Source organism: Corella eumyota, chromosome 2 (genome assembly GCF_963082875.1).
Source record: "Corella eumyota chromosome 2, kaCorEumy4.1, whole genome shotgun sequence".
NCBI classification, from domain to species: domain Eukaryota; kingdom Metazoa; phylum Chordata; class Ascidiacea; order Phlebobranchia; family Corellidae; genus Corella; species Corella eumyota.
In genome coordinates this window covers 13,566,233-13,590,544 of record NC_137491.1, presented here as the reverse complement: position 1 = coordinate 13,590,544, position 24,312 = coordinate 13,566,233, and the positions used below count along the sequence as shown (strand labels likewise).

Genomic DNA, 24,312 nt, shown 5'->3' with positions numbered 1-24,312 from the left:
GGAACCGGAAAATGAAGGAACGGAAATTGAAGGAAAGTGAAAAAAGGAGAGGCGGAATTCTAAAAAAATAAAACGCGGAAATACCGTTGACTGTTTATTTAGGTTTACTGTTATTTATTTGAGAACTGATAAGCGATAATGAGTTAATTTTTATTACCCCAGCATACCCTAACCCTCTTTTATAAAATGCCCGTTTATTTCTAAAATAATATTGACTTAAATATAAATAAATAGTCAACGGTATTTCCGCGTTTTATTTTTTTAGAATTCCGCCTCTCCTTTTTTCACTTTCCTTCAATTTCCGTTCCTTCATTTTCCGGTTCCTTCATTTTCCGTTCCTTCATTTTCCGGTTCCTTCATTTTCCGTTCCTTCATTTTCCGGTTCCTTCATTTTCCGTTCCTTCATTTTCCGTTCCTTCATTTTCCGTTCCTTCATTTTCCGTTCCTTCATTTTCCGGTTCCTTCATTTTCCGTTCCTTCAATTTCCGTTCCTTCATTTTCCATTCCCTCAAATTCCGCGTCCCCGAATAAATGACAGTAATCCTAAATAAACAGTCAACGGTTTTTCCGCGTTTTAGTATTTAAGATTCCGCCCTCTCCTTTTTTGCTTTCCTTCATTTTCCGGTTCCTTCATTTTCCGGTTCCTTCAATTTCCGTTCCTTCATTTTCCGGTTCCTTCATTTTCCGTTCCTTCATTTTCCGGTTCCTTCATTTTCCGTTCCTTCATTTTCCGGTTCCTACATTTTCCGTTCCTTCATTTTCCGTTCCTTCAATTTCCATTCCCTCATTTTCAGTCGACCCGTAAATAGTCACTTATTGCGTAGTCCTGTGTGGTAAATAGTTACTTATTGCGTAGTCCTGTGGGATACTTTGTGGTCCTGGGGGGTCCTATGCGGTCCTGTGAGGTAAATAGTCACTTATTGTGTGGTCAGGGGGGTCTTGTGTGGTAAATTTAGTATTTAACCTGGCAGAGTAAGGAGACAGTATTCTCGGTCAGGCTGTCTGGTCAAAATTTATATAAATAACTTTGAAGTTGACATTCTCACGATTTTTTATTAAATATTTTACCTGTTTATTATTTTTAGGAAGGGCAAAAAGGAATACCTAATTCTTAACTGATAAAAGTTTATTTAAATTAACATATTAGATGGAGGAATTAGATGAAGCTGTAACTGAAGGAAACATTAAACAAGAATTTTTAGAAGTTGGGGAAGTTCAAAATTTAATAGCAAACATTCCTCTAGTAGTTAACCATCAAATACTCAAAGAAAAAAGTGATGAACGGTTTTTGGAAATTGTGGATTTGTATTTAGAACAACCTCATTTACTGGACCCTCATTTAGATGACCTCATTCAAAAATTGCTGTGTTATGTTCACTGCAAAAAGGTGCCATTTTTAGAAACGCACTGTGCTTTTAAGTATCTTTATTTTCTGACTAAGGTTCGAGGACACAAAACTATATTGCGCAAATTTCCCCATGAAGTCACTCATTTGGAACCTATTTTAGATTTGCTTTTTCAACAAAATATAAAAGATCAAATGACATGGGAATCCAGATACATGTTACTTATATGGCTGTCAATGATTTGTTTAATTCCATTTGATATTGCTCGATTTGATTCAAGGGGAGTAGAATTAAACAAAAAGGAACCTATGATGACAAGAATTTTAGACATAGGAAAACTATATTTGGTAACATCTTCTGATAATTGTCAACAAGCTGCAGCTGTTTTGCTATCTAAATTTATAACAAGACCAGATGTGTATAAACAACATTTATCATCGTTTGTGGATTGGTGCCTTGTGAAAATAACTACCTCCGATTCAGAAATGATAAAGGGAATTATTCCAATTCAGGGTTGTCTATCTGTCTTGGCTTTAATGTTTAAACAAGGCAAGAGAGATGAGCTACTAAAATTTTGTAATGTGGTTTTAAAACAGCTTCAAGAACATAAACTTACCAATGTCAAAAACACAGTTTTAAAAAAGTTGGTTGTAAAACTTAGTCAAAGAATAGGTATGACAATGTTGAAGCCTCAAGTTGCTGCATGGAGATACCAACGAGGAAATCGATCTTTATCAGATACTTTAAAAATGGAAAGTACCCCAAAAACAATGAAGATTTTTAAAGAAAAAGAGAAGGAGGAAGATTATGATGTCCCGCAGGAAATTGAAACAGTTTTGGAGTTTATATTAAATGGTTTAAAAGATAAAGACACAGTTGTAAGATGGTCGGCTGCAAAGGGAATTGGAAGAATAACAAATCGGCTTCCAAAAGCATTAGCAGATGAAGTGGTGGAGTCTGTTCTTGAAAATTTTACAATCTCCCAAGCAGATAGTGCTTGGCATGGTGGCTGTTTAACTCTGGCTGAGCTGGGTAGAAGAGGTTTACTTTTACCAGAAAGATTATACACAGTAGTGCCTATATTGCTTAAGTCCTTGCTGTATGATGAACGTCGAGGTACATGCAGTGTTGGTGCTCATGTTAGAGATGCAGCGTGTTACTTGGCTTGGTCATTTGCACGAGCATATGAATCCAGTTTTTTAACTCACTATGTTAAAGAAATTGCACAAACTTTGTTAATAACAACTGTGTTTGATAGAGAAGTTAACTGCCGAAGAGCAGCATCTGCAGCATTTCAAGAAAATGTTGGCCGCCAAGGAAACTTTCCCCATGGTATTGACATTCTCACAAAAGCGGATTACTTTACTGTTAGTCATCGAACTAATACCTATCTTAAAATTGCTCCTTACATTGCTCAATATTCAGAGTATACAAGAGCTTTAATAAACCATTTGGTCAAAATAAAACGTGATCATTGGGACAGCAATATCAGGTGGTTAGCAGCTCAGTCAATGCACAAATTAACAAAGTTGATGCCTGATTATGTTGCAAGTTCTGTCTTGGCCGAGTTAATACCCCTCTGTATTGGTATAGATTTGCTATGCAGACATGGCTCGATGATTATTGTTGCTGAAATAGTTCACTCTCTTCATGAGTTGGAATTAAAAAATTCTTGCACTTTTATCTCCGGAAATCTTAAGCTTAAGGAAGTATTTCGAATTGTGGCTCATTTAAAACAAGCCAAATTGTTTCGTGGACTAAGTGGGGAAATGATGAGAATTTCTGCCTGTCATTTAATTGCTCGCTTGTCTCAATGTACAAAGGTCTTTACAGTTCCAAAATTGATTTTAGAAGGTTGGTTAGAGCTAATACACGAAACCCTATCTAATTTACATCTTTATAACAACAATGAAGAGATATGCAAAGCAGCCATCAATGCGTTGTCTTCGATCAATTGTGTCAGTTTAATCGCTGATCCTTTTACAACTATAAAATCTATAGATTCTCTGGCCACTGAGGCTGCTATTCAAGAATATGTTTCTCATTTATCAAGTGATGTGGAAAGGAAACGATGTGGCTATGCGCAAGCTATTGCTTCCTTACCAAAACCAATGTTACAGCTTTGTTTTATGACAGTGATAACAGGATTGATCAAGGCATCTTCTATAACAAGTGACATAGAAAGGTCCTTTGCAGATTCAAGAGCGAATGCAATAAAGGCAATATCACAAGTTTGTGTTTCTGCTGGAATTTCAGCCGAAGATAATCCTAATTTAGGCTTATGTCCTGAAAATTTAAACATAGTGTATAATGCTTTATTTGCTGCTTTGAATGACTATACAAGAGACAATAGAGGAGATGTAGGTTCCTATGTGAGAATCGCAGTCATTATAGCCCTACAAGATATTACAGTATGTATAGCAAAGGAAGACAATACTCTACTTGACCAAACCACTATAAAAAAAACAATGGCAGGTATTAGTCAACAAGCATGTGAAAAAATTCACAAAGTTAGAGATGTGGCCATTAATTCATTCATTAAACTTTTACATACTCCTAATATTCCATTTATCCCCCATAAAGAGGATTTGTTGAGCATTTTTAAAACAACAAAAACCAACTCTTCAATGGAACATATTTTTGACAGACTCAAGAATTTGATTGCACTTCCTAGTTACTCTTATAGTATCATTAATGGTTTGATAATTTCTGTTGGTGATCTAACTCAATCCCTTTCAGAGGCTAGTGGAGTTGCTTTGTTTTCATACTTAGATGATTGTAGAGAGGATCATTTATCCATTATTAAATTTTGCCAAGATTTCATTAATGTGTTTGAAAATAACAGCAACCAACTTCGTGTTATTATTCCCTTGTTTAAAACTTTGAATCAATTGCTAGTAAAAGGAAGCTTCTCTGTTCTTGTGAATGCAGATGATAGTTCCACTATCAAAATTCAAGATCAGTTACTTTTTCTTACAAAGAAAGAGATTTTTAAGTCCAAAAACACACAAAAAGTTCTTCTTAGCATCCAAGTTTTTTGTGGACTTTTGCAATTTAATCGCAAAGAGTTTCAAAAGTTAGTTCTTAGCCAAATTCTAGTTCTTCTATGTCATAGATACCCCATAGTGCGCAGAACTACAGGAGCTCAGCTATATGAAATGGTTTTAACTTATGATGACCTTCTGAAAAAAACAGAGAAGTTGGAGAATGTAATGGCTTTGTTAAGTGAGACTGAGTGGGACAGAAACGTGATTGAACTCCGCCCCATTAGAAATGAACTTTGTAGTTGTTTCGATGTGCCATGTCCTAGGATTGTTAAAAAGTAGTTGTTTTTTTGTTATGTACAAATTGTGAATAAAATTAGAATGTTAAAAAATGAATTTATTGTTATAATATAAAAATTGTCAATATTAATTTTAAATTGAGCTAAGTAGGTATTAGGTATGCTGTTTTTTGAATAAATAGTCAACAAAACTAATCAATTGTGGTGTGTTTAATGCTGTTTATTAATAATAAATATCATTAATTATTGATTACAAAAATCAAAATTAATTTAAAAAAACATTTCCAGTTAAAAATTGTTAATATTTAATGAAAATTGTGTTTAATCAACCTAGCATATAACAAAATAAATAAATAAAAATGTAAATATTAGCTGCTTCTGTTGTTTTTAATTCACAAAACAAAACACACGAATTGGTGTATATAGGAGTATATATTTAAACAAAATAAAATTTATATTGCAGCCAGCCAACGCAAAATCTTAAAACAACATAATTAAAATATGATTTATTTTAAGCCCATCTCCCAAGTCATCAAGGTTTTACTTACATAAAATATTCTATCAGTGTAAAAGACATTTACACAGATATGCCTTTTTAAATTTATGTATGGTTCTGTCAGCTTTTTTTAATTTGTATGCTGATCAAAAACAATTAAAACATTTTTTCATTTATAAAAATCAAAAAGCACATCTACAATTTGTAATGTTTGATAACAGACAATAGTGTATAAGTCATTGCAAGCTTTATAAAGTTACTAGCAGATGTGCTGTTAGAATAAAGCATATTGCGTACTTTATTTTTTAATGGTTTCACTTTGCTTTTAAGTAAATAAAGTCTTGTTATGAGACTGTAAATATTGGATTAAGTATTAAAGTTTTGATACAGTAATCTAATATATTAAAATTATAGTTATACACCAAACCTGACTAGCAGGTATATGAAAAGTTTACTTTTACTAATTAATGAAGACAATCACATAGATGAACAATGTAGCATACATATTATTGCCAATTTAAGCAAAAACACCGATTATAGCTCCTTACCATTATTGTTATATAGGCTTCATACTATTAACAAATAAATTATCATTATTACCCAAATTAAATAAAAAAATTACAGATTTTACTTGCGCAAAATCAAACAATAAATAGTTATAAACATTATTTTGAAATATTTGAAAATAAATTTATCTTGAAAATAGTTAAACTGAATTTTATAGCCAAAATAAAAGTGTAAATCTAGAACAGTGAGTTAAGAAATATGCACTATATTGTTAGAAAGTTAAACAGTAGTGCTACAAACACATTCTACAGTGTTTACAAACATTTCACATTTTTTTGCAAGCCCCGAAACACACACTAATGCTTATATCAATTTAGTAAGAGTGAATTTTTTGGTATATATAAATTTTAAAGAATTTTCAGGTGTATTATGCGCGCTTAATAAAATGGGCAATATTACCAAACATAGTAGATAAAGTACTTGCTTGTTCTTGTTCTTGTCTTCTTTTTTGAACTGCTGCACAATATGCAGGTATCATCACATTGGTGGCTGATTCTAACCGTTCTTTTCGTCGCAAAAGTTTTGATTTAAAAACACTGGTTTCAGATGTTATTGATGATACTGTTGAGCTTTTTCGTGAACTTTCAGGTGAAGTGTTCATTCTTGTTTGCTCTTGGGGAGCAGCTAAGGGAGAAATTAACTGCCAACTACTTCCAGGTTCTGCATTCCCGGTATTAGAAGAACTTCCTACATTGCTTACTTTGTCGAGCAAACAATCCAAACTTTGGGATGATACCTTACCATTTGGGACAAATATTGGTTCACTAACTCTCTTGTTAGCGGTGGGAAAAGAATTTGAAATGAGGTCATGATCACTTTCAAAAGCATTTAAGTTATTTTTTGCTTTATTAAAACTTGTAGAAAGAGCAGAGTTTGGTGTTGTTGCCAGGATGTAATTTTTATCAAAAACATTATCAGGTTCATTTGTATGAGTTAAACCATTTAATTGATGGGTCGAAGTGTAAATAAGAGGTAAAGTTGCAGGGGTTAAATGGGAATTTTCATTACAGGTTATTGTTGTTGATTCATTTTCTAAAGATAAATTGTCATTATTTAAAACATTATCACAATGTAAACAATCAGATTTGGATGCTTGATCAACCAAATTGTGCAAGCATTCCTGAATTTCTTGCATATCAGTGTTTTGACTTAGATGATCATTTAAGTAACTGTTGTTAAGTGAAATTCCATTTAAAATATTCTGATTTTCAGCATCACTTTGTTCAAAATCAAACATGTCTTCCACAGAATTACCATTTTCTGATGTAAAAAGGTCGGTGTTATTTAAATGTGGTAACAGTGAAAAATCAACAGAAGAAATATACTTTAAAAAATAAAAGCAAAAATGCATGATTTCTTCACTTTTTTCAATGCGATCGGCAAACTGGTGACTAAACAGTAACCAGTCATAAGCAAGTGTTAAGTAAACTATATCATCAGCATTCAGTGATTGATGAATAATCCCATCAGCCCATAAAGATAAGCGTAATAGAGATACAAATAATGGGGTTCGGTCCCAGCCTGATATACAGTGTAGCAACATACCAGAAGAACAAGGTTTGGTAATGCAATTTAATAAAAGTTTAAGATAATTTTGAGTTAATTTAACCAAGTCCCAATCCACATAATTGTTCCACTGAACACCAGGTACATTGTGAACTTTTTCAGGAACTTGTAACTTTGCATCAACAAATTGTTGAGACCAATCAAACTTTAATCCTATGCCAGTGTAATTGTTGTGTTTATAATCGGCAAAAAATTCGCATCCAGGGTATGGAATACAAATTAATCCAAAATCAGAATACCTCTGTTGCCTGTCGACTTTTTCAGATGAAGTCACATTCATACCAAATTTCACCTTCTTTTTTTCAACCATAAAATCGCAGATTACGTTTACTTTAAGGTGGTGAAGTAAATCAATATCTGTATTTCTCATTTTATCCAACAACCACTCTTTGTTTTGACCATTCCCATTAAGGTTTTTTTCTCTAGAGTTTCCATTGACAAGATTATTGTTTTCCTTACATTCTTCTTGTATACTTTCCTCGTTTACTTTATACTTCCATAAATTACTATTTGCTTTAGGTGATTGTTTAACAAAACCATTTTTTATGTGATTTTGAGATGAACTATTTACTAACGTGTCATTTTCATTTTGCCCTGACGATGTTAAATATTGGTAAGAAGTTCTCCCATAAATTTCGGGGGATCTGGCCAAGGTTGAAGATCGACAAACATACTTTCCTGCCACGAGGATCACTGGAGCTGGAAATCGACCTCTTGTTCTTGCAAAACGTCCTCTTTGTATAAGATCTGTCATATCACTTTCCTTAAAATTAGTTATTCCATTTTTAAAGTTTCCATTTACTTTTTGGTGTATGGGAATAATTATTTGAATAGGATATGTACTGCATAGCGATCCATTTTTATTGTCTATGGTGCTACATACATAATCGCAATTAAAAAGCTTTAAACAATCTTCTACAAGTTCACTTGCAAATTGTTCCTCAGGCAAAAATACATTTCCCTCATTTAGAGCATAGGTCAACAGCTTGAAAATTTTGCTTTCTTCTCCAGCCATTATTACATTTAAGGTACAAAAACACCTAAAATAAAAATAAGCAAGGTTTTTTTTATGCAAACTCTAACAAAGATTTACCAAATTTTAAATACCAACCAGCATAAACATTAAAAGTGAAACCAATCTTTTAAAGTTCAGTGACAAATTAAAAATAAAGTTTAATAGTTATATACTTCGTAAATTTTTATTTAAAATGACAACACTAAAATTTTTTTTACATAAATTATATAAGGTAAACATAAATGGTATAAACAATTCAAATTTTGTGAACTTGTCTAATGTTCATATTAATTCTAGAATGAGCTAAAAATAAATCCTCCATGTCATTGATTTTTTGTATTTCTTCTCGTTCCATCACTCTTGGTACACCATGGTAAGCAAGTCTGGATTTTCCACTCATAATTAAAACATCACCAGATTGAATTTTAATAGCATGGGGTTTAATATCTTTGGTATTACCTCCAATTAAAAAGATACATGGTAGGCCAAAACTCACTGAAATTAAAGGGGGGTCAAGGCTAACTTCAGATGTGTCTACATGAGGGGAGAGTCTGCAACCTGGATGGTAGTAATTAATAATTGCTGCTTCACCTTTAAAATCATAACAACCAATTGATTTTGCAAATATTTGGGCAAGATCATTTATTCTTGTCGGTAATTTCGAGGGTTCCGTTAAGTTGTAGGCTTTTGTGTTCCAATTATGATGAATTCCTAAAGTTGCCCATCTTAGTTTCCATACTGGGGTTTTTTTTAATATGTTAAGTTGATCTTTTTGGTTTATATTTAATACACAATTTTCTTTTAAAATTTTACAACTTTCTTCCCACACATCTTCGTAATCTCTTGTAAAATCAATATTTGTTCGCTGTGGTGGTTTCGAAAAGGTTTGTAAACATTTATTAACCCAAAATTGTTTACCTTCTTTAGTAAAAGGGTTTTTGATATAATACAATCCTGAAATAGGATTGAAGTGAATGACTTCAAGGTTAGGTACAAAATTTAAACCTAAATTTGAATCATGCTCGGAAAGATCAAAACAAGTTTTTTCAACATCTAAACTTTCAAGATTGTTAAAATCAATTACTTCATCAAAGGAAGGCATTTTTGCTTTTTGTTTGTAAAATTTAAATGTTTGTTTAAAAATACTATCTTCGGTAGAATTTTTTTTTGCATTCATTGTAATTATTAAAACAAAAAATTGTGTAAACAAATTTAATCTAATTCTATTCTGGTCCTCCTCTTTGTATGTATTCCAGTTCTGCAATGTCAATTGGTCGTCGACGGAAACGATCAGGCACAACTCTAAAAACTTCTATTGTGTCCTTGCCTTGATTTTTTAAGGTTGCCCTGACAAAAGTGGGCCTTGCAGCAACAGAAGTTTCAATGTTAAGGTTAGGAGCCCACTTTACTCTTTTTGGAAATTTAATTAATGGGATATGTGCTTTTACAATGTTAATAACACGACTCATTATGCCTATTAATAAAACATAAAGAATTTTTATATAAATGCAAGACAAAATTTAGTGTGCAACAATACGTTTAATACTCCATTTAGGCTATATAAATAAGAATTTTTTTTATTGTGCAACTTTAAGTTACAACCCATTAAATACAGACTAAAAGTGTTTTTTATAAGAAAGAACAAACATTTCAATCCAATAATTTGACTAAAATTGGAGATTTTGTAATAAACCAAGCCATCTCTTTTCTTTTTTTTTCTTAAAAAATCTAACTGCAAGTCTTAAGTTATGACTAGGGATGGGCCAATCGAGTCCGAGTACTCAGCCCGAGTATTAGGAATATTTTAATACTTGTGCTCGTCGAGCATTTTTTAGTACTCGGACGCCGAGTAATAATTTGTTATTTAAGATCGTATACGATTTACTAAACATAAAAAATACGAGGTTTGCCTTTTACTAATAAATTACGATCTACTCTCAATTATATCACGTTATTTAAGCAACGATTGCGCAACAAATACACTTTTTACTCAGTAAAATTTTACGCATAAGGAATTAAGATTTTTTCATTTTTGTTTGGACTTAAAATGATATTGCTATCAGCGGTAAGTAGTTTTGTCAACGTTAAACACTTTATAATCCATAAATACGTGTTTTTTGGCAAATTTTGCAATTTTAAAAGTATGCGAAAAAGATTCTCGTAACCAGTTATATATGTTTAAATGACGTCATAACCGAGTACTCGGACTCGACCGAGTATCGCGACAAAGTACTCGGACTCGTCGAATCCGAGTAATTTGGATTTTAGCCCATCCCTAGTTATGACCAACTGACTGTTTAACCTGGAGAAACTATTTCATAAATTTTTACTGTCGTTAGAATCTGGCTTTTGATGTTTGGCTACATACTCGCTGACTTGCCATTAGAGATGATGATACACAACGAGCCTGAGCGTAGATTAAAGTTTATCGAAAGATTAAAACTTTTAGGCGACAATTAAAAATTTCGGTGCCCATCAAGTTTGGTTATTTTTTATGCTGGAACACAAAATATCTTGTCGAAAACCTCCCTATTTTTTACCCATCTGCACATCCCTATAATTCAAATTCAAATGTATACAAAAAGTTTGGTACTAAGGTAAGACATAAAATATTAAAATCCCCCAGTCCGTCAGTCAGTGAGTAGCTATACTTACTAAATATAGAAAACAAGCATTTACATTTTAAACTATCAGATTTGATTGCGTAAATAAAGTACAAATACCTACTCAGTGACACCCAAAAAGCTAAAAAGACGAACGAGTTGCAACCTATTAAAGTTCAAAGGTCAATTATGCATTATTGTTAAAAATTTGATAAGGCAACAATAAATTTAATACTTCTGTAGTGTAAACATTTACTAAAAACAACAAATATAAAACTACAAAACTCGCCTCCACCTGACTGCCGGACTGTCTGAACTAAAACTATTCACAAACAAATAAAAAGAACCTAACAATATACGATAGGCGATTATTTACAGGGTAAGTAACCACTTTATGCACACCGATTTTCTCGATATTAAACAAGTTGTCCTTAAAAGTTTTGGGTCTTCTTGTTTTCTGTTATCTGCGGTTTTTTTTTTTTTTTTTTTTTTTTTTTTTTTTTTTAGCAAAAGTTTTTTTATTCGACATACAGTACAACACAGGAAAGAATAGCGTAGCACGTAGTAGTACATATTAAAAAACAAATATTAAAAATTTTAAATAGCTAAATACAAACATAAACATAGTTTAAGGCAAAGTTGACCATTTTGTAAAAAATTTTTCCATTTTTTTAAATTTTTTATAACGATACAAATCACAATCTCTTAAGTTGGTTACAAAAAAAATAAGTTCCCTAATTGTTGGTGTCCGTTCAGCATATTTACAAATATAAACAATATATCTAGAGCATAATAATAATAAATTAATTAACGAATGAGAGTGATCATGCGAGACCACTCCAAACAAACGTTCGCTGTTAGAAATAATTAAAGGAAGTCTTAATGTGGCCGCAATCCAGGATATGGCATCTTCCCAGAACACGTTGGTTACTGGGCATTTACAAAAAATATGGTAAATGGTCTCACTTTCGGCTTTACAAAAGGAACATACAGGCGTGGTCTTCACCCCAAACGCAAAGAGAGCATCGTTAGTAACTATGGCCCTAAGGTTTAATTTAATTTGAAAAGATCGCAATCTAGTCGTCAAACTTGTGTCCGCAGTTAGTTTATAGACTGATTTCCATACGTGTTCGTTTAAACTCGGGTCGTTAATAGTAGATTGCCATTTTAATTTTTGTTTAATCGGAGTTTTTGTATTATTTAATTGGTAATTGTAAATAGACTTAACTGTACCGCCGTATGTTTTAAGAAAAAGTAAAATATCATCTATGTATTTTAAACCTGAGCGCGTGTTATTGTTAAAATAAGAGTCGTCAACATATGGTAGCTTGGATTTTAGTTTTATATAAAAAATGTAATCGTCATTTGTATTTCCAATGTTATATTTTGAAACTAGGTCGCTAAATTCAATGTGTTCGCCATTGTTTGTATATAGTTGTGAGAGGTCGGTCAATCCACGTTGTAGCCAGTTGGGGTTAAAGAGATATTTTCCTCGATATTTAGTGGTCTTATTAAGAAATATTGGTTCGGCGACATCGTCAGGTGGTAACATTATTTTTAATAGTTGTGCTGTTGTTCGTAAGTTACGAAGCGGTAAAATCCTCGTTATGTCTTTATGGTTGTAAATCAGTTTGGAACACATCACATTCGCAATTGTTTGCAGGTTTCCTGACGCACTTTCTATGTTTTTCCATTGAGACTTAAAGTTCTTATCAAAGAGTTTTGCTGCCCAACGTGTGTATAAGGCTAAGATGTAACTTTCTATATCAATCATATTAATTCCTCCCTCTTTATAATGAAGATGTAGTGTTTCGCGTTTCACACGTTCCCATTTGGAACCCCAAATAAAAACAAACAATTTTCTTTTTAATTTTGCCAAAAAAGCCTTTGGTGGCAACACTGGTACAACGCTAAGTTTATATATTAAAGTAGGTATAACTAGGCTTTTGATTATCGTTGTTTTTCCGATTAAAGTAAGGCCCCGAGAGGACCAGATTTGGAGTATGTTTGCAATTTTGTTAAGTGTTTCGCTAAAGTTTAAGTTGAAGAATTGTTTATCACTAATGTATTTGGAAATCGGTATGCAAACGCCCAAATATTTAATGTTCTCCGACGGCCATTGAAGGCCAGCGGAGGCGAAGGGATGATCTTGGTTATTTCTACTTGCGCCAATATAAAAGGCTTGGCATTTTTCTATGTTCATCTTACACCCGGAGATGTCCCCGAAAAGATGTTATCTGCGGTTTGGATATGGAAACAGTGGCCATCTAACCTATAACCTCATGTGGTAAAGCTAATCTTACTTACCTTTATTTTTTTTTTATTTATCCTCTACGTAGAAAGGTCGATCTAACGAATTACGCATATAGTAGCATCAATTACTCCGACGTAGTCTCGAGTTGCCTTTGACAGTTAGATATTATAGTTTATAATTGCTTAATAAATATAAGCTGCTGATTAAGTGTTGGCTTAGCAAGCGTTTATACTGTTTATAGCGCTACAGCATTAGAGCAGTGGAGATCTAGACTCTATTGCCGACTTTAATTTATTTAAATTAAAAACGCCTACAAGGGTTGCTATCACGACCAAAAAAGAATGTTTCTAGACATACAAACATATAAACTCTAAATTCTAGTAAATAAAATATAATTCCTGTTTACCTAAGCTTTTTTTACGATAATTTAAAATCGTTTTTAACCGGCAGCGTGGTGTGGTGACCAGCCGGCAACGTGGAGTCCACGGTGGTGTAGTAGTCAAAACACTTGCTTACAATACATGAGTTAGTGCGTTCGATTCCCACTGCTTTTATGCTGTAGCGCCCTTGGGTAAGACTCTATAAACAATTTAAATGTCTGCTTAGCCAGTACTTAATCACCAGCATTATTATCTGGCATAATCAATAAAATCCCAAACTGCCAAAGGCAACTCAAGATTGGGTTGGGGTGACCGATGTTTTTTTACGTTTAGGTCAAGAAGTCGATTCTTTCACATCGAAGATAGAAGCTATATACAAAAGAGGTAATTTTAGTTTTTAATCTGAATAAGGTTATAAATACACACTTTAAAAGTCGAAGTTGAATCGTAATTTAACGTGAATCGTAATTTTAAGACATTAGCGCAATAAAGTTGCATCATAATCTGTTCTTGCATCATAATCTGTTTCTTGTGCCGAAGAATCGGCCTATATTCTCGATTATGCGTGCACATGTAGATTCGGCTTAGTCTTTTTATTACTTAAAGGTTAAGCAAGTTTTCATGTTATACTCTAAATTCATTTTAAAGTGTGACCTCGATAGAGAAGACTATCCCCTTATTGTGAGTACCCTTAATGACACCCGCAATGTTTATGGGTATCTTGTGTTATTGTCAGCTTACAGGATTCTTAAATTACATTCTTTTTTCATTATTAAACTCAGTTTTTTTTTGTATTATATCTTTATCTACGATGTGGGAAGGTCGAATGCGCGACCTGAACAAAGAGTAACATCAGTTCGAGTTGCTTTTTAGCTGTTCAGGATTTTTTGCTGCTGATTAAGTGCTGGCTCAGCAGGAATTTATACCGTTTATAGCGCCTTACTCAAGGGCGCTCCAGCATAAGGGCAGTGGGGATTAAACCTACGACCTCATGGTGGTGTAGCATGTGTTCTTACCACTACATCAGGCTGCCGGTTGTTGATTTTTGCCTGATATTTCGAAAAATATAAAACATCAGATGTAAACAATTATGAACATCTGCGAAACTTGCAATTTTCTGCAATGAACAGCAATAAAGTAAAAATGTTGATTGGTATTGATATTTTTTAGGCACGGCGCTGCGGCTTTTTATTTCCAAGCGGTTTACGCCTGATTATATTTTTTATTTTTTATTTTCTTGTTTCTTTTTTTCTTTGTTTTATTCTTGCCTTTAAATTGCCTTGTTTTATGATTCTTATTTTTTTATTTTAGTTTTGTCTAACCGTAAAGCTTTAATAGCTCGTTACGTGATACCAGAAAAGGTAGGCAGTAAGCAACAAACTGTTAACTGTTAACTTGCAAAGTTAACAAGTTTATTAAAGTTTTAAGTATTAGTTTTAAAAATCATTATCGATTCTGTCAACTTTCGTTGCTTTGTCGTTTTTTAATTAAAGTTTCGTTTATCACAAAAAATGTTGTGAATGAAATAATTTTAATAATTCCATCGCGAGTCCTTCAAGATTTAGACTCCAGAACTTCAATTTACTTTTAAATTATAAATTGATTTTAAATGCTAAACCTCTTAAAAAATAGATGTATTGAACCACTCGTATAGCCTACAGGGGAAATTTTATTACAAGCGTTATTATGACGTTACAATTATTTTCTCTGCGGTGGAATAAAATAAACTTTAATTTCAAGTTTATATAATTTTATACTAATGCAATTAATATCGATATATTAGCAAAACTATGGAGTTTTAAGAATTAGTTAAAACATCTGAGGTTACTAATCTCCAGTATTGGCAATCTGAGGTTACTAATCTCCAGTATTAGCAATACAGATGTTTTAACTAATTCTTAAAACTCCATAGTAACAGTCTAGTCTTACCCCAAACGACTACTTTATATTCAAGTCACGAACAGTGAATAGGTTGCTTTTTACATGTAAGTTGTGTTTGCCAAAAAAAGTACCAATAAATGAATTTATGACCAGTCTAAACTAAAGCCATATATAGTAAGCAATATATAAACTCGCGAAAAAAAAACAAAAGGCTACACTTTCAATTCAGCATGTCTCTTACCGTCTTCCACATCAAAGAAGGCACGCCTGCAAACCATTGGTAAATCCCTTGGCAATATAATGTCTGGTAGTAACGTATCTCAAGCCGTCGTCGGTCAAAAAATTTTCATCCTTTTCGTTTTAAACAGGTTCGATGCTTGTAAAAAACTGATTAAGACCTAAAACCCCAGCAAATCTCCATTTCAGGAAAAACTTAGGAAAGACGCATCGTTTGCACAACGATTTAAAGCAGTATTTAGTTAAGTAATGGATGCTTTTTATATTTGCAATCATCTGGAACAAGTAACCACAACATCAAGCCGCCAGTTAAATGACATGGTTTTGCGAAAAAACGTTTTTATACATATATATTAAGTTAAAACAACGTAATCATGTATTTGGTACCGATTTTTATGACAAACTCGATTGTAGAAGGTTATTTTATGTAAGCGCATTTTCAATAAAACAAAATAGTTTCTTACGGGTATAAATATATTTTTAATGGTAATTTCTAAGATATTTCTACACTGCAACACAAAAAAGTTACAAAGGCATGAAAAAAAAACAGTTTATAAATAAGCAAATTTAATGTTGTTTACAAAATAATATTATATATTTGTTGATAACTAAGTGGAGCAAGAACTTATTTAATTTTGATTTATCTAAAATTGTGAGTTAGAACAGCAGCTACTTCATTTATTTCATTAGGTATAATAGCTTTATTTATTTAAATTCAAAACATTTCTTAAATTGCATATTTAAAATAATTCATTGTTTTTAAATTATTAAAAAATTAAAAAAATTTTCTGTTATTTAGAAAAGTTATTAACTAAAAATCACAGTTGATTTCAAAAATATTTTTTCACGTTTCACTTATGCCTAATGTTAAAAAAGCATAGTACCAAATATATATTCATGAGATGTTTTAGCACTGTGCTTACATTTAAGGAAACTAGTTAGTTACCCATATTCTGTCTAGAAATTTCATAGTTTCATCATAAAGAACAAATACCAAAGCAACATCGGCACACACACGACCTAGTCGTGGCACTGTACCCTTATAAAATCTAAAAAACATATGGTAATAAAATAAAACTTGTTATTTAGTTAATGTGATTCTATGTTTAGGCTAGGAAACTGGTCTTCCCACACTGGGAATTAAGATTTAAAAACATAATTTCGTAAGAATAATTAGGGGAATTATAAGCTGCAAAATGACTCACGCCCTGGGTCCTTCATTGACCAGAATCTGTTTAAAACAATCCCATGTATTTTTGTATTTATGTGCTTCAAGGCCCTGCAAGAATAAGATTTAAACAAAAACAAATTAACTTAAATATTTAAATGTTACATTTAAAAACTAAAACATTTTATTAATTAAAAAAATTAGCAACTTTTTAAAATTTACATCTTTTAAACCAACCTGCATTCTAGTCTTAACAACATCTAGGGGAGTATTTCCGAACACTGAAGCGGCACCAGCAATAGCTCCAAAAGTGGCAGTTATATACCAGGGGAATTTTCTGTTAAGATCATCTCCTCTGTACCTAAAATTAAAGATTAAAAATATTCATTTAAAAATGTTTATATAATAAATAAATTTAAAATTTTTCCATACAATTTTTATTTTTTTTTGCCAAAAAGTGATAAAAAACATATCCTAATACTATTGTTCAATTATAAAAAAACAATTTAAAAAGGAGTTTTTTAAGATTTATTAAATACTAAATACAAATGTAGAAAATAAAATTGAAGTAAAATTTCAAATTACCAATTTCTTAAACTGGTCATAACAAAAAATCGAATTCCTTGATTAGATCCTTGTTTTAACATTGTAGCTGTTAGTCCTTGATAGGTGCCTTTTAAGCCTAGCAAAAATATTAAACAATAGGAATCCAAGGATTTTCATAATAGGGTGGTAAAAATGTATAACAAAAGTATTAATAAACAGCCAAGCATAAAAAATAAATATATAAAAAATAATAATTTTGTACCTTGTTCCTTAATAATAGTTCGCAAACCAGAGAAAAAACCTTTGTATCTTGGATTTGCACTTGTTTGATCATGTATAAATTTAACCTATGTAAACTTAATTAATTTGTCTGCTAAGTTTTCAATTTTACAGAATTAAAAATTTATGGTTTTTAAATAGGTGCAAAAATAAAAAAAAATTAATTTTAACATTTAAATACCTTGACTGTTTCCATTGGACAAACAACAAATATAGCCTCAGCTAAACCAGCTCCAATTCCACAATAAAATCCTTGACTTGATGTTAATGTACCATGTTCATTTCTGACATAATTTGCAAGGAATTCAAACATACCAAATCTGTAAAAATATTTCGCAAATTTATTTTTTTTAATGACCAGAAATTGAATTTGGGTGCTAAACAAATAAATTACTGCAAAAATTAAATTAACACTTAATTTTCCACAATCTATAACCAATTTTACAATATTAAGCTTATGATTAGCTATTTGAGTATAGGCCTATACAAAAAAATGAAATGAAAAGTAACTTACTCTTACAGATTAAAATAAAAAAAAAATATCTAAAACATAAAATGTTTAATTATAACTTAATACAGCCGAGAAATTTTTTTACAGGATGGGCTCTCTGATCATCAACGAGAAAACATCATACCTAAAACTTTCCTTTAACCATCCCAAACTAATAGTTGTGACCCTGTCAAGCTTCTTAATTACAACTAACAATTTAGCTACTTAAACCAATCTATGGCACAAACTTAACTTAACTATTAAATTTCTATTCAAACTTAGATGAGCATGCAATTTAAAATGTTTTAACAAATTAAGTTTATTCTTTCTTTTTTATTACACTCAGGTTTCTTGTTTTAGGTAGGTTTTATTTCGGATGTTTTTTTATTAGATATATATATTATATATGTTTATTTAAGTCGGTCCCATTAGCACATGCAATTTAACATGGCCAGTTAAGGATTACCTACCAGAGCCATACTTAGTTATATTAAATATTATTATTTTTTAGATAATTTATAAGCAATGATAAGGTTGCTAAAATATTACAAACGAAAAGTGGCAAAATTTTTTTCTGTGCCATTCTGTTGTGTTACATTTTAATATTTTTGTGTGCATTCCTTGAAAATGTTCGTATTTTATCATAAGTTAATAACAATTTAATTTATACTAGGTTTGGTGACCATGCCACATTATTCTATATAATCTTTATGTAAACACTATTTTTTATGATATGTTTTAAATTTTTAAGTTAATTTTGTCTTTTTCCGGCAGCATTAATGTAAAATGTATAAATATTGTATATTTTTCTTTTACTTTTATTGATGTGCAAAAAACCTTAAATATATATATGCCCAAACATTTTTAGTTACATTTATATACCGAGTTGAGTTTAAATGCCATGACCAATGAAAAAAATTAATGAATAAAAAATTTTAAAGTTAAAGGTTTATTTAATATAAAGAATAGTTTTTTTTTAAGAAATCTTTTTCTTTGGGAGTAAATGTATTTTTAACCAAAACAAGCACTCACTCACCCTTACTAATGAATAGTTTATAAAATTTGTCCCAATAAGATAAAACAATTAAAGTTTGAAACTTTAAATAATGCTACACTAAGACATGCCCACTAGTAAAATATACACTAAGACCTTACCTTACAGCAGCTTTTGGTATAGAGCCATATACAAGTGAGCTTAATCCCCGATACAACCCCCTTATCCCATGACCTTGTACAGTGACTTTTACACAATCTACAATACCTGAAAAGGTATAAAACAGACTTAAAACACAAATAAAATTTTTATCAAAAGTATTTTTTTTAATTTTTTATCCAAAAATAAAACATTAAAGGAATTATTGTAATATATATAAAAAAAAGTTTTTTTGGTATACAATTTTTATATGTTTCTTATAATTGTACAAAACAAATATATATTACAAATATTGAAAAATTAAAACAAAAGTAATTAGTTTGACACTTCTTTACACTTTACCTATCAATAAATAAATGATAATAAGTTAAACATTAAATCCAATAAAAAACTACTGTAAGTTTTTTTTTATCATTAAAATAAAAATGAGAAATTTTGGATTTATAAACTGCAATTAAATTGTTTAAGAATTTGACAAAAATTAAAAAAAAAATTGTTTTCTTAGTTGTAGCACTCACAAATTTATACCTTTACCTTTATACTTTGGTGGATGTGAACTTTCAGCAAGTTGAAGTTGAGTTTTAACATATTCAGTGGGAAAAGTTATACATATTTCAATACCTCCAGCAATTCCACCTAGATATAAAAAAAATGTATTAGACAACCAAAATAGATTCTTAGAAAAAATATATAATTTACCCAGGTTAAATTTAAATTTCTTGCAAAATAAAACCAAACTATAAGATAAGGGAAACTAAATATTTAGGGGACTATGATTTAAGATGTCACAATTTTGTTAGTGATTGTACAAAATAAATTATCTTTAGATTGGATAATAAAGTATGTCGCAGAGGTTGCAATGTTAATTTTTTTTAATATATGCTACCACAACAAAAGTCAAAAACTTAAGAAAACTAGCCCTATTTGTAAAATAAGATGCAAAAAACTAAACTTAAAGCAGGGTACAGTAAAGGACCAAACTATTAGTAAACAAAAACTTATCGTTACCTTAACAACTAATTAAAAATATCAAATAAATTAATAACCTAATTAAAAATATCAAATAAATTAATAAATATAACACTACGTTTTAGGTATTAGACTAAACAGTTGGCGTTTAACCGCTTTAACTTTTCAATTAACAAACAAGCATTTAAATATAATAAATAAACAAAAACTATTTTTTAACCCAGTTTTAAGTTGTTAATAAATTTTAAATGCCTATAAATGATTTTTGATTTTTAATGAACAAACAATAATTTAATTCCTAATAATGATCTTTAAATTGTAATAAATAAACAAGCACTTGGTAATTAGTAATAATTAAATTTTGAAAATAGGAGGATTGAAACACAATATTATTATAAACAACATAATAAAATTTTAGAACTTTACACAAGATTGAAAATTATTCTATTTCAAAATTCATAGTAAGAATAAAAATAAATAGCCTATACGAAAAATAACAATATGATTATAAAAAACATATAGGAATTAAAGTAAGATAAAAGAAAATAGTAAAATTTTAACATTTTTTATTGATATTACATAATTAACCAAATTGTAATTAATTATTATTTATATTTGATTTTCAATAAAGAAAAAAAAATTTAAAAACTGTTTTTGAGTTAATAATGTTATGTTAGACTAATTTTTAAATAATTATACCACTTTTTAATAAACTAACAAGTTTTAAATAGGCTATAATAAACAAACAAAAATCAATTTTTAAACCCAGTTAAAAGTTGTTGATATCAGGATATGCAATATACCAAATTTTTAAAGCCTGAATAAAAATAAACAAGCATAAAAATATAATAAACAAACAAAAATTAATTTTTCAAACCCGTTTTTAAATTATTCATAGGGTATATATATACCAAATTATACTTTAGAATAAATTTTTAAGGTAAACCATCAATCCTTGATTTTTAATAAATGAACAAGCATTTTAACATAATAAATAAACAAAAGTTAATTTTTTAACTTGTTTTTAAGTTATTAATATTATGATATACAATTGACCAAAATTTTAAAACTCAAGGACGACTTTGAAATTTTAATAAACAAACAACTTTTAATTAGTAATTAGTCATAATTGAATTTTATAAATATAAAAATTCCAACACAAAATAATAATTAACAACATACTCAAATTTTAGAACTGTGAATGTTTAAAAAAAAAAGTTAATTTAACTCAAAATTTACAGCTTATAAGACACTGCAAAAGATTAATCTGGATAAAAAAATTATTGACAATAACAACATGTTTCGAAATTTATAATTTTGCACCATATTACTAAAAACATGACAATAACAATATGTTTCGAAATCTATGATTACGAACTCCATAACTGCCTACTATAATGATACTATTAAAGAAAAAATTGATTACCAGCAAGAATGGCTTTAGCTGGATGTTTTTTTTTAGCTGGAACCCCTGCTGATAAACAAGCAATATTTCGAGTTGGCACATTAATCGCAGGATGACAACCTACATGGTGATAAATACTTCTACCAAAAAAAGACCTTGAACTTAAGGGCAATAATGATTTGGAGAATACATTAGGCAAACATGGTTGGCGGCCAGTCATTGTTTTATCTACTATTTAAGTTAAACCACCCACTTCTAAAAGTAAAAAACATATTTTAAAATAAATAAAAAGTATATAATATATATAAAATAACAAATAAATACACAAGGTCTATAAAAAATAATTTTAATCCCCAAAATAATGTGATTCAGTTTGACCCCTTTACTAAAAATTTGTTTATAAATTTAAGTAAATCTATATAGGCCAATGATGTAAAATTGTAACTGTTGATGAATTTAACCAAGTTACAATATTTGATAAAAAATATCTAACAAACACGGATCTCAACAAATCTCTAACAATTTTAGAAAGTTTTTGTTTTTCGACACCATCATTTAGGAAACATCTGTGCTCTTGTTAAACTCTTATATTATACATGCTCATGTTATTTTAAATTAATTGTCAACAAACAACCTTTGTCTGTCTGCTTATCTTTGGTAGAAGGTAAGTAAATTATGATGAAGATTGCCTGTAATTGGTTGTATCTATCATTTTTTTACCACACATACAACAAATTCCTTTCTTGTATGCACAACCTTGACAAAACTTTGCTCCAACTTGATGCACAATGCTTTTGCAAACTCTACATTTAACAAATTTTCCACTACTGTAGGGATTAAATCGATTTTTGGATTGTGTTAAGGCTTTATTTTCATTAAGTTTTCGACCTCCCCCTTCAGTTGTATTTCTTGCACCACTTTTCCAAGGATCTGGTGTAATTACTTTGCCCAACTTTTTTTCACATTTTCCACAAACCATTATATAAAGTTAATATAAGAACAAATATAAGAACAAAAAGTTACTTTTAAGAAGAAAAATCGAATCTCTATCAGTTTTGCACGCCCTATATGAACAGGGCGTTAAAACCGAAGTATGGCACATGTGCCACCAGAAATTTTAAAATTTTAAATGTCGTCATAATTTTTTAGGCCATGACGTCTTTCAGGTGTTATCCTCAAAAACTGTAAAAACTAATTAAAAAAATGTTTAATGATTTATTGACATTTTTCTAACTTAAATTAACTTGTTTAAAATACACATACTTATATATTATACACATTTAATAATAAATCTATTGTTAAAAACTTGTTTTAAGTTTAACCCTAGAAACAGCTGGCAAAACGTTTTAAATAAAAAAAAGACTACATGCTTTTTTATAACTAAAGTTGTGGTTGACTTTCATTTATTGGCGAACGCCAATAAACTACCTCTATCGCATTGAATAATAACTTAAAGAGATGGTTTGGTCGCATAGTTTCTTTTCTAATAATGTTGGAATTTTTGAAAGTCCCTATGCTCGCGAGTCACGTGACGCACAACGTCATCGTCATAAGATCATACGCTGGCAGACATAGAAAAATATTATTATTTTGCCCTTTCCAGCCTTTCTTAAGCCGTTTTTTGTACTTTTTTTATATTTTTTTTTGCAGAAAACAAACTTAGCATGAAAAGCAATATTTAGCCATATTGTACAAGGCACTTTTTACTTTTAAAGTATGTTGTTGCATTTAGTTTGATTCACTCAGCAACTTTTAAAAACTACAGGTTTTTAACTCAACTTATATTGATTTTATAAACCCTAGCAAGTTGCAACAAATTCAGTTTGGCACGCTATTGAACTACCCCTGATGCATTGGGTAATAACCCGGGTTCTGGTTATGTTTTTGAGTTTATGCATTTCTCGCTAGGGTACGATAAAGTTAATTTCATAAGTGATTGCTGCGGGAAAAGTCTCCCTATTTTGTACAAAAATTAAATCGTCTAATTTGGTTAACCAGAATTTATGTTATTAACCAATGCGTCAGGAGAAGTTTATTCAGGAGTAGCAGTTCAAGCAAATTGAACAGACTAATAATAACAGCAATTTACAATACTTTTTAAATGTGTGGTATAAGGCTGATCTGTCTGCTTGTTAAACCCGGCAGCGTGGTAAGAACACTTGCTACACCACCATGAGGCCGTGGGTTTAATCCCCACTCTCATGCTGTAGCGCCCTTGAGTAAGGCGATATAAACGGTATGAACTCCTGCTGAACCAGCACTTAATCAATAGGATAATTACCGGGCAATTATAATCTATTGTAGGGGTTATTTCAATTCTAGCTATTGTTTATGTAGTTATTTATTGATTATTGGTTAGGTTAATTGTTTATTGTTGATTTGGGGTCACCACAGATTCTACCATAGCCTTCATTACTGAAGTCCTATGATGAATCTGACTATTCGAATTTAGTTATTTAATACTTTAAGTTTGATGGTTAAATCTGGCATTATAAAAGATAGTAAACTTAGCGTTTTGTCTGAGTTATAAAAATATGACACAAGTAATTTGATTGTTTCTCGTATTATATTTAACGTACAACGAAAGATATAACACGGGCATATACTTGATAACTACGTAAAAAAAACTGCGTCGAAACACTAATTAATAAAACTACACTCTTACTAAAGTTAC

General features: G+C 30.5%; 5 protein-coding genes across 5 annotated transcripts; 1 reads left to right on the top strand and 4 right to left on the bottom strand.

Annotated features, from left to right (window-relative positions):
* Positions 1 to 1,089: 1,089 nt before the first annotated feature.
* LOC145741488 (tubulin-specific chaperone D-like) lies at positions 1,090 to 4,958 on the top strand. The gene has a single exon (XM_082559083.1). The coding sequence runs from the start codon at positions 1,148 to 1,150 to the stop codon at positions 4,670 to 4,672; it is 3,525 nt and encodes a 1,174-aa protein (XP_082415209.1). The 5' UTR covers positions 1,090 to 1,147; the 3' UTR covers positions 4,673 to 4,958.
* On the bottom strand, positions 4,937 to 8,299 carry LOC145741489 (uncharacterized). Its single transcript, XM_082559084.1, has one exon. The coding sequence runs from the start codon at positions 8,271 to 8,273 to the stop codon at positions 6,060 to 6,062; it is 2,214 nt and encodes a 737-aa protein (XP_082415210.1). The 5' UTR covers positions 8,274 to 8,299; the 3' UTR covers positions 4,937 to 6,059.
* Positions 8,299 to 9,590, bottom strand: LOC145741490 (nucleic acid dioxygenase ALKBH1-like). Its single transcript, XM_082559085.1, has one exon. The coding sequence runs from the start codon at positions 9,448 to 9,450 to the stop codon at positions 8,530 to 8,532; it is 921 nt and encodes a 306-aa protein (XP_082415211.1). The 5' UTR covers positions 9,451 to 9,590; the 3' UTR covers positions 8,299 to 8,529.
* A 6,514-nt stretch (positions 9,591 to 16,104) lies between these two features.
* On the bottom strand, positions 16,105 to 21,990 carry LOC145743785 (tricarboxylate transport protein, mitochondrial-like). The gene is made up of 9 exons (XM_082561827.1): positions 21,660 to 21,990; positions 19,799 to 19,900; positions 19,267 to 19,372; positions 17,803 to 17,941; positions 17,605 to 17,689; positions 17,382 to 17,478; positions 17,034 to 17,157; positions 16,834 to 16,907; positions 16,105 to 16,677 (listed from the first exon to the last, which is right to left on the bottom strand). Exons 1-9 carry the CDS (start codon positions 21,856 to 21,858, stop codon positions 16,563 to 16,565), a joined length of 1,041 nt encoding a protein of 346 aa, XP_082417953.1. The 5' UTR covers positions 21,859 to 21,990; the 3' UTR covers positions 16,105 to 16,562.
* A 321-nt stretch (positions 21,991 to 22,311) lies between these two features.
* Positions 22,312 to 22,681, bottom strand: LOC145743786 (cysteine-rich PDZ-binding protein-like). Its single transcript, XM_082561828.1, has one exon. It carries the CDS (start codon positions 22,615 to 22,617, stop codon positions 22,312 to 22,314), a length of 306 nt encoding a protein of 101 aa, XP_082417954.1. The 5' UTR covers positions 22,618 to 22,681.
* Positions 22,682 to 24,312: the final 1,631 nt, after the last annotated feature.

Excerpts from the sequence above, each read along its gene's own strand:
- LOC145741488 (XM_082559083.1), top strand. The coding sequence starts at position 1,148 with ATGGAGGAATTAGATGAAGCTGTAACTGAAGGAAACATTAAACAAGAA.
- LOC145741489 (XM_082559084.1), bottom strand. The coding sequence starts at position 8,273 with ATGGCTGGAGAAGAAAGCAAAATTTTCAAGCTGTTGACCTATGCTCTA.
- LOC145741490 (XM_082559085.1), bottom strand. The coding sequence starts at position 9,450 with ATGAATGCAAAAAAAAATTCTACCGAAGATAGTATTTTTAAACAAACA.
- LOC145743785 (XM_082561827.1), bottom strand. The coding sequence starts at position 21,858 with ATGACTGGCCGCCAACCATGTTTGCCTAATGTATTCTCCAAATCATTA. Across the intron at positions 17,690-17,802 it reads GTCCAATGGAAACAGTCAAG|GTTAAATTTATACATGATCA; the intron begins GTATTTAAATGT and ends AAGTTTACATAG. Across the intron at positions 17,158-17,381 it reads ATGACCAGTTTAAGAAATTG|GTACAGAGGAGATGATCTTA; the intron begins GTAATTTGAAAT and ends CTTTAATTTTAG.
- LOC145743786 (XM_082561828.1), bottom strand. The coding sequence starts at position 22,617 with ATGGTTTGTGGAAAATGTGAAAAAAAGTTGGGCAAAGTAATTACACCA.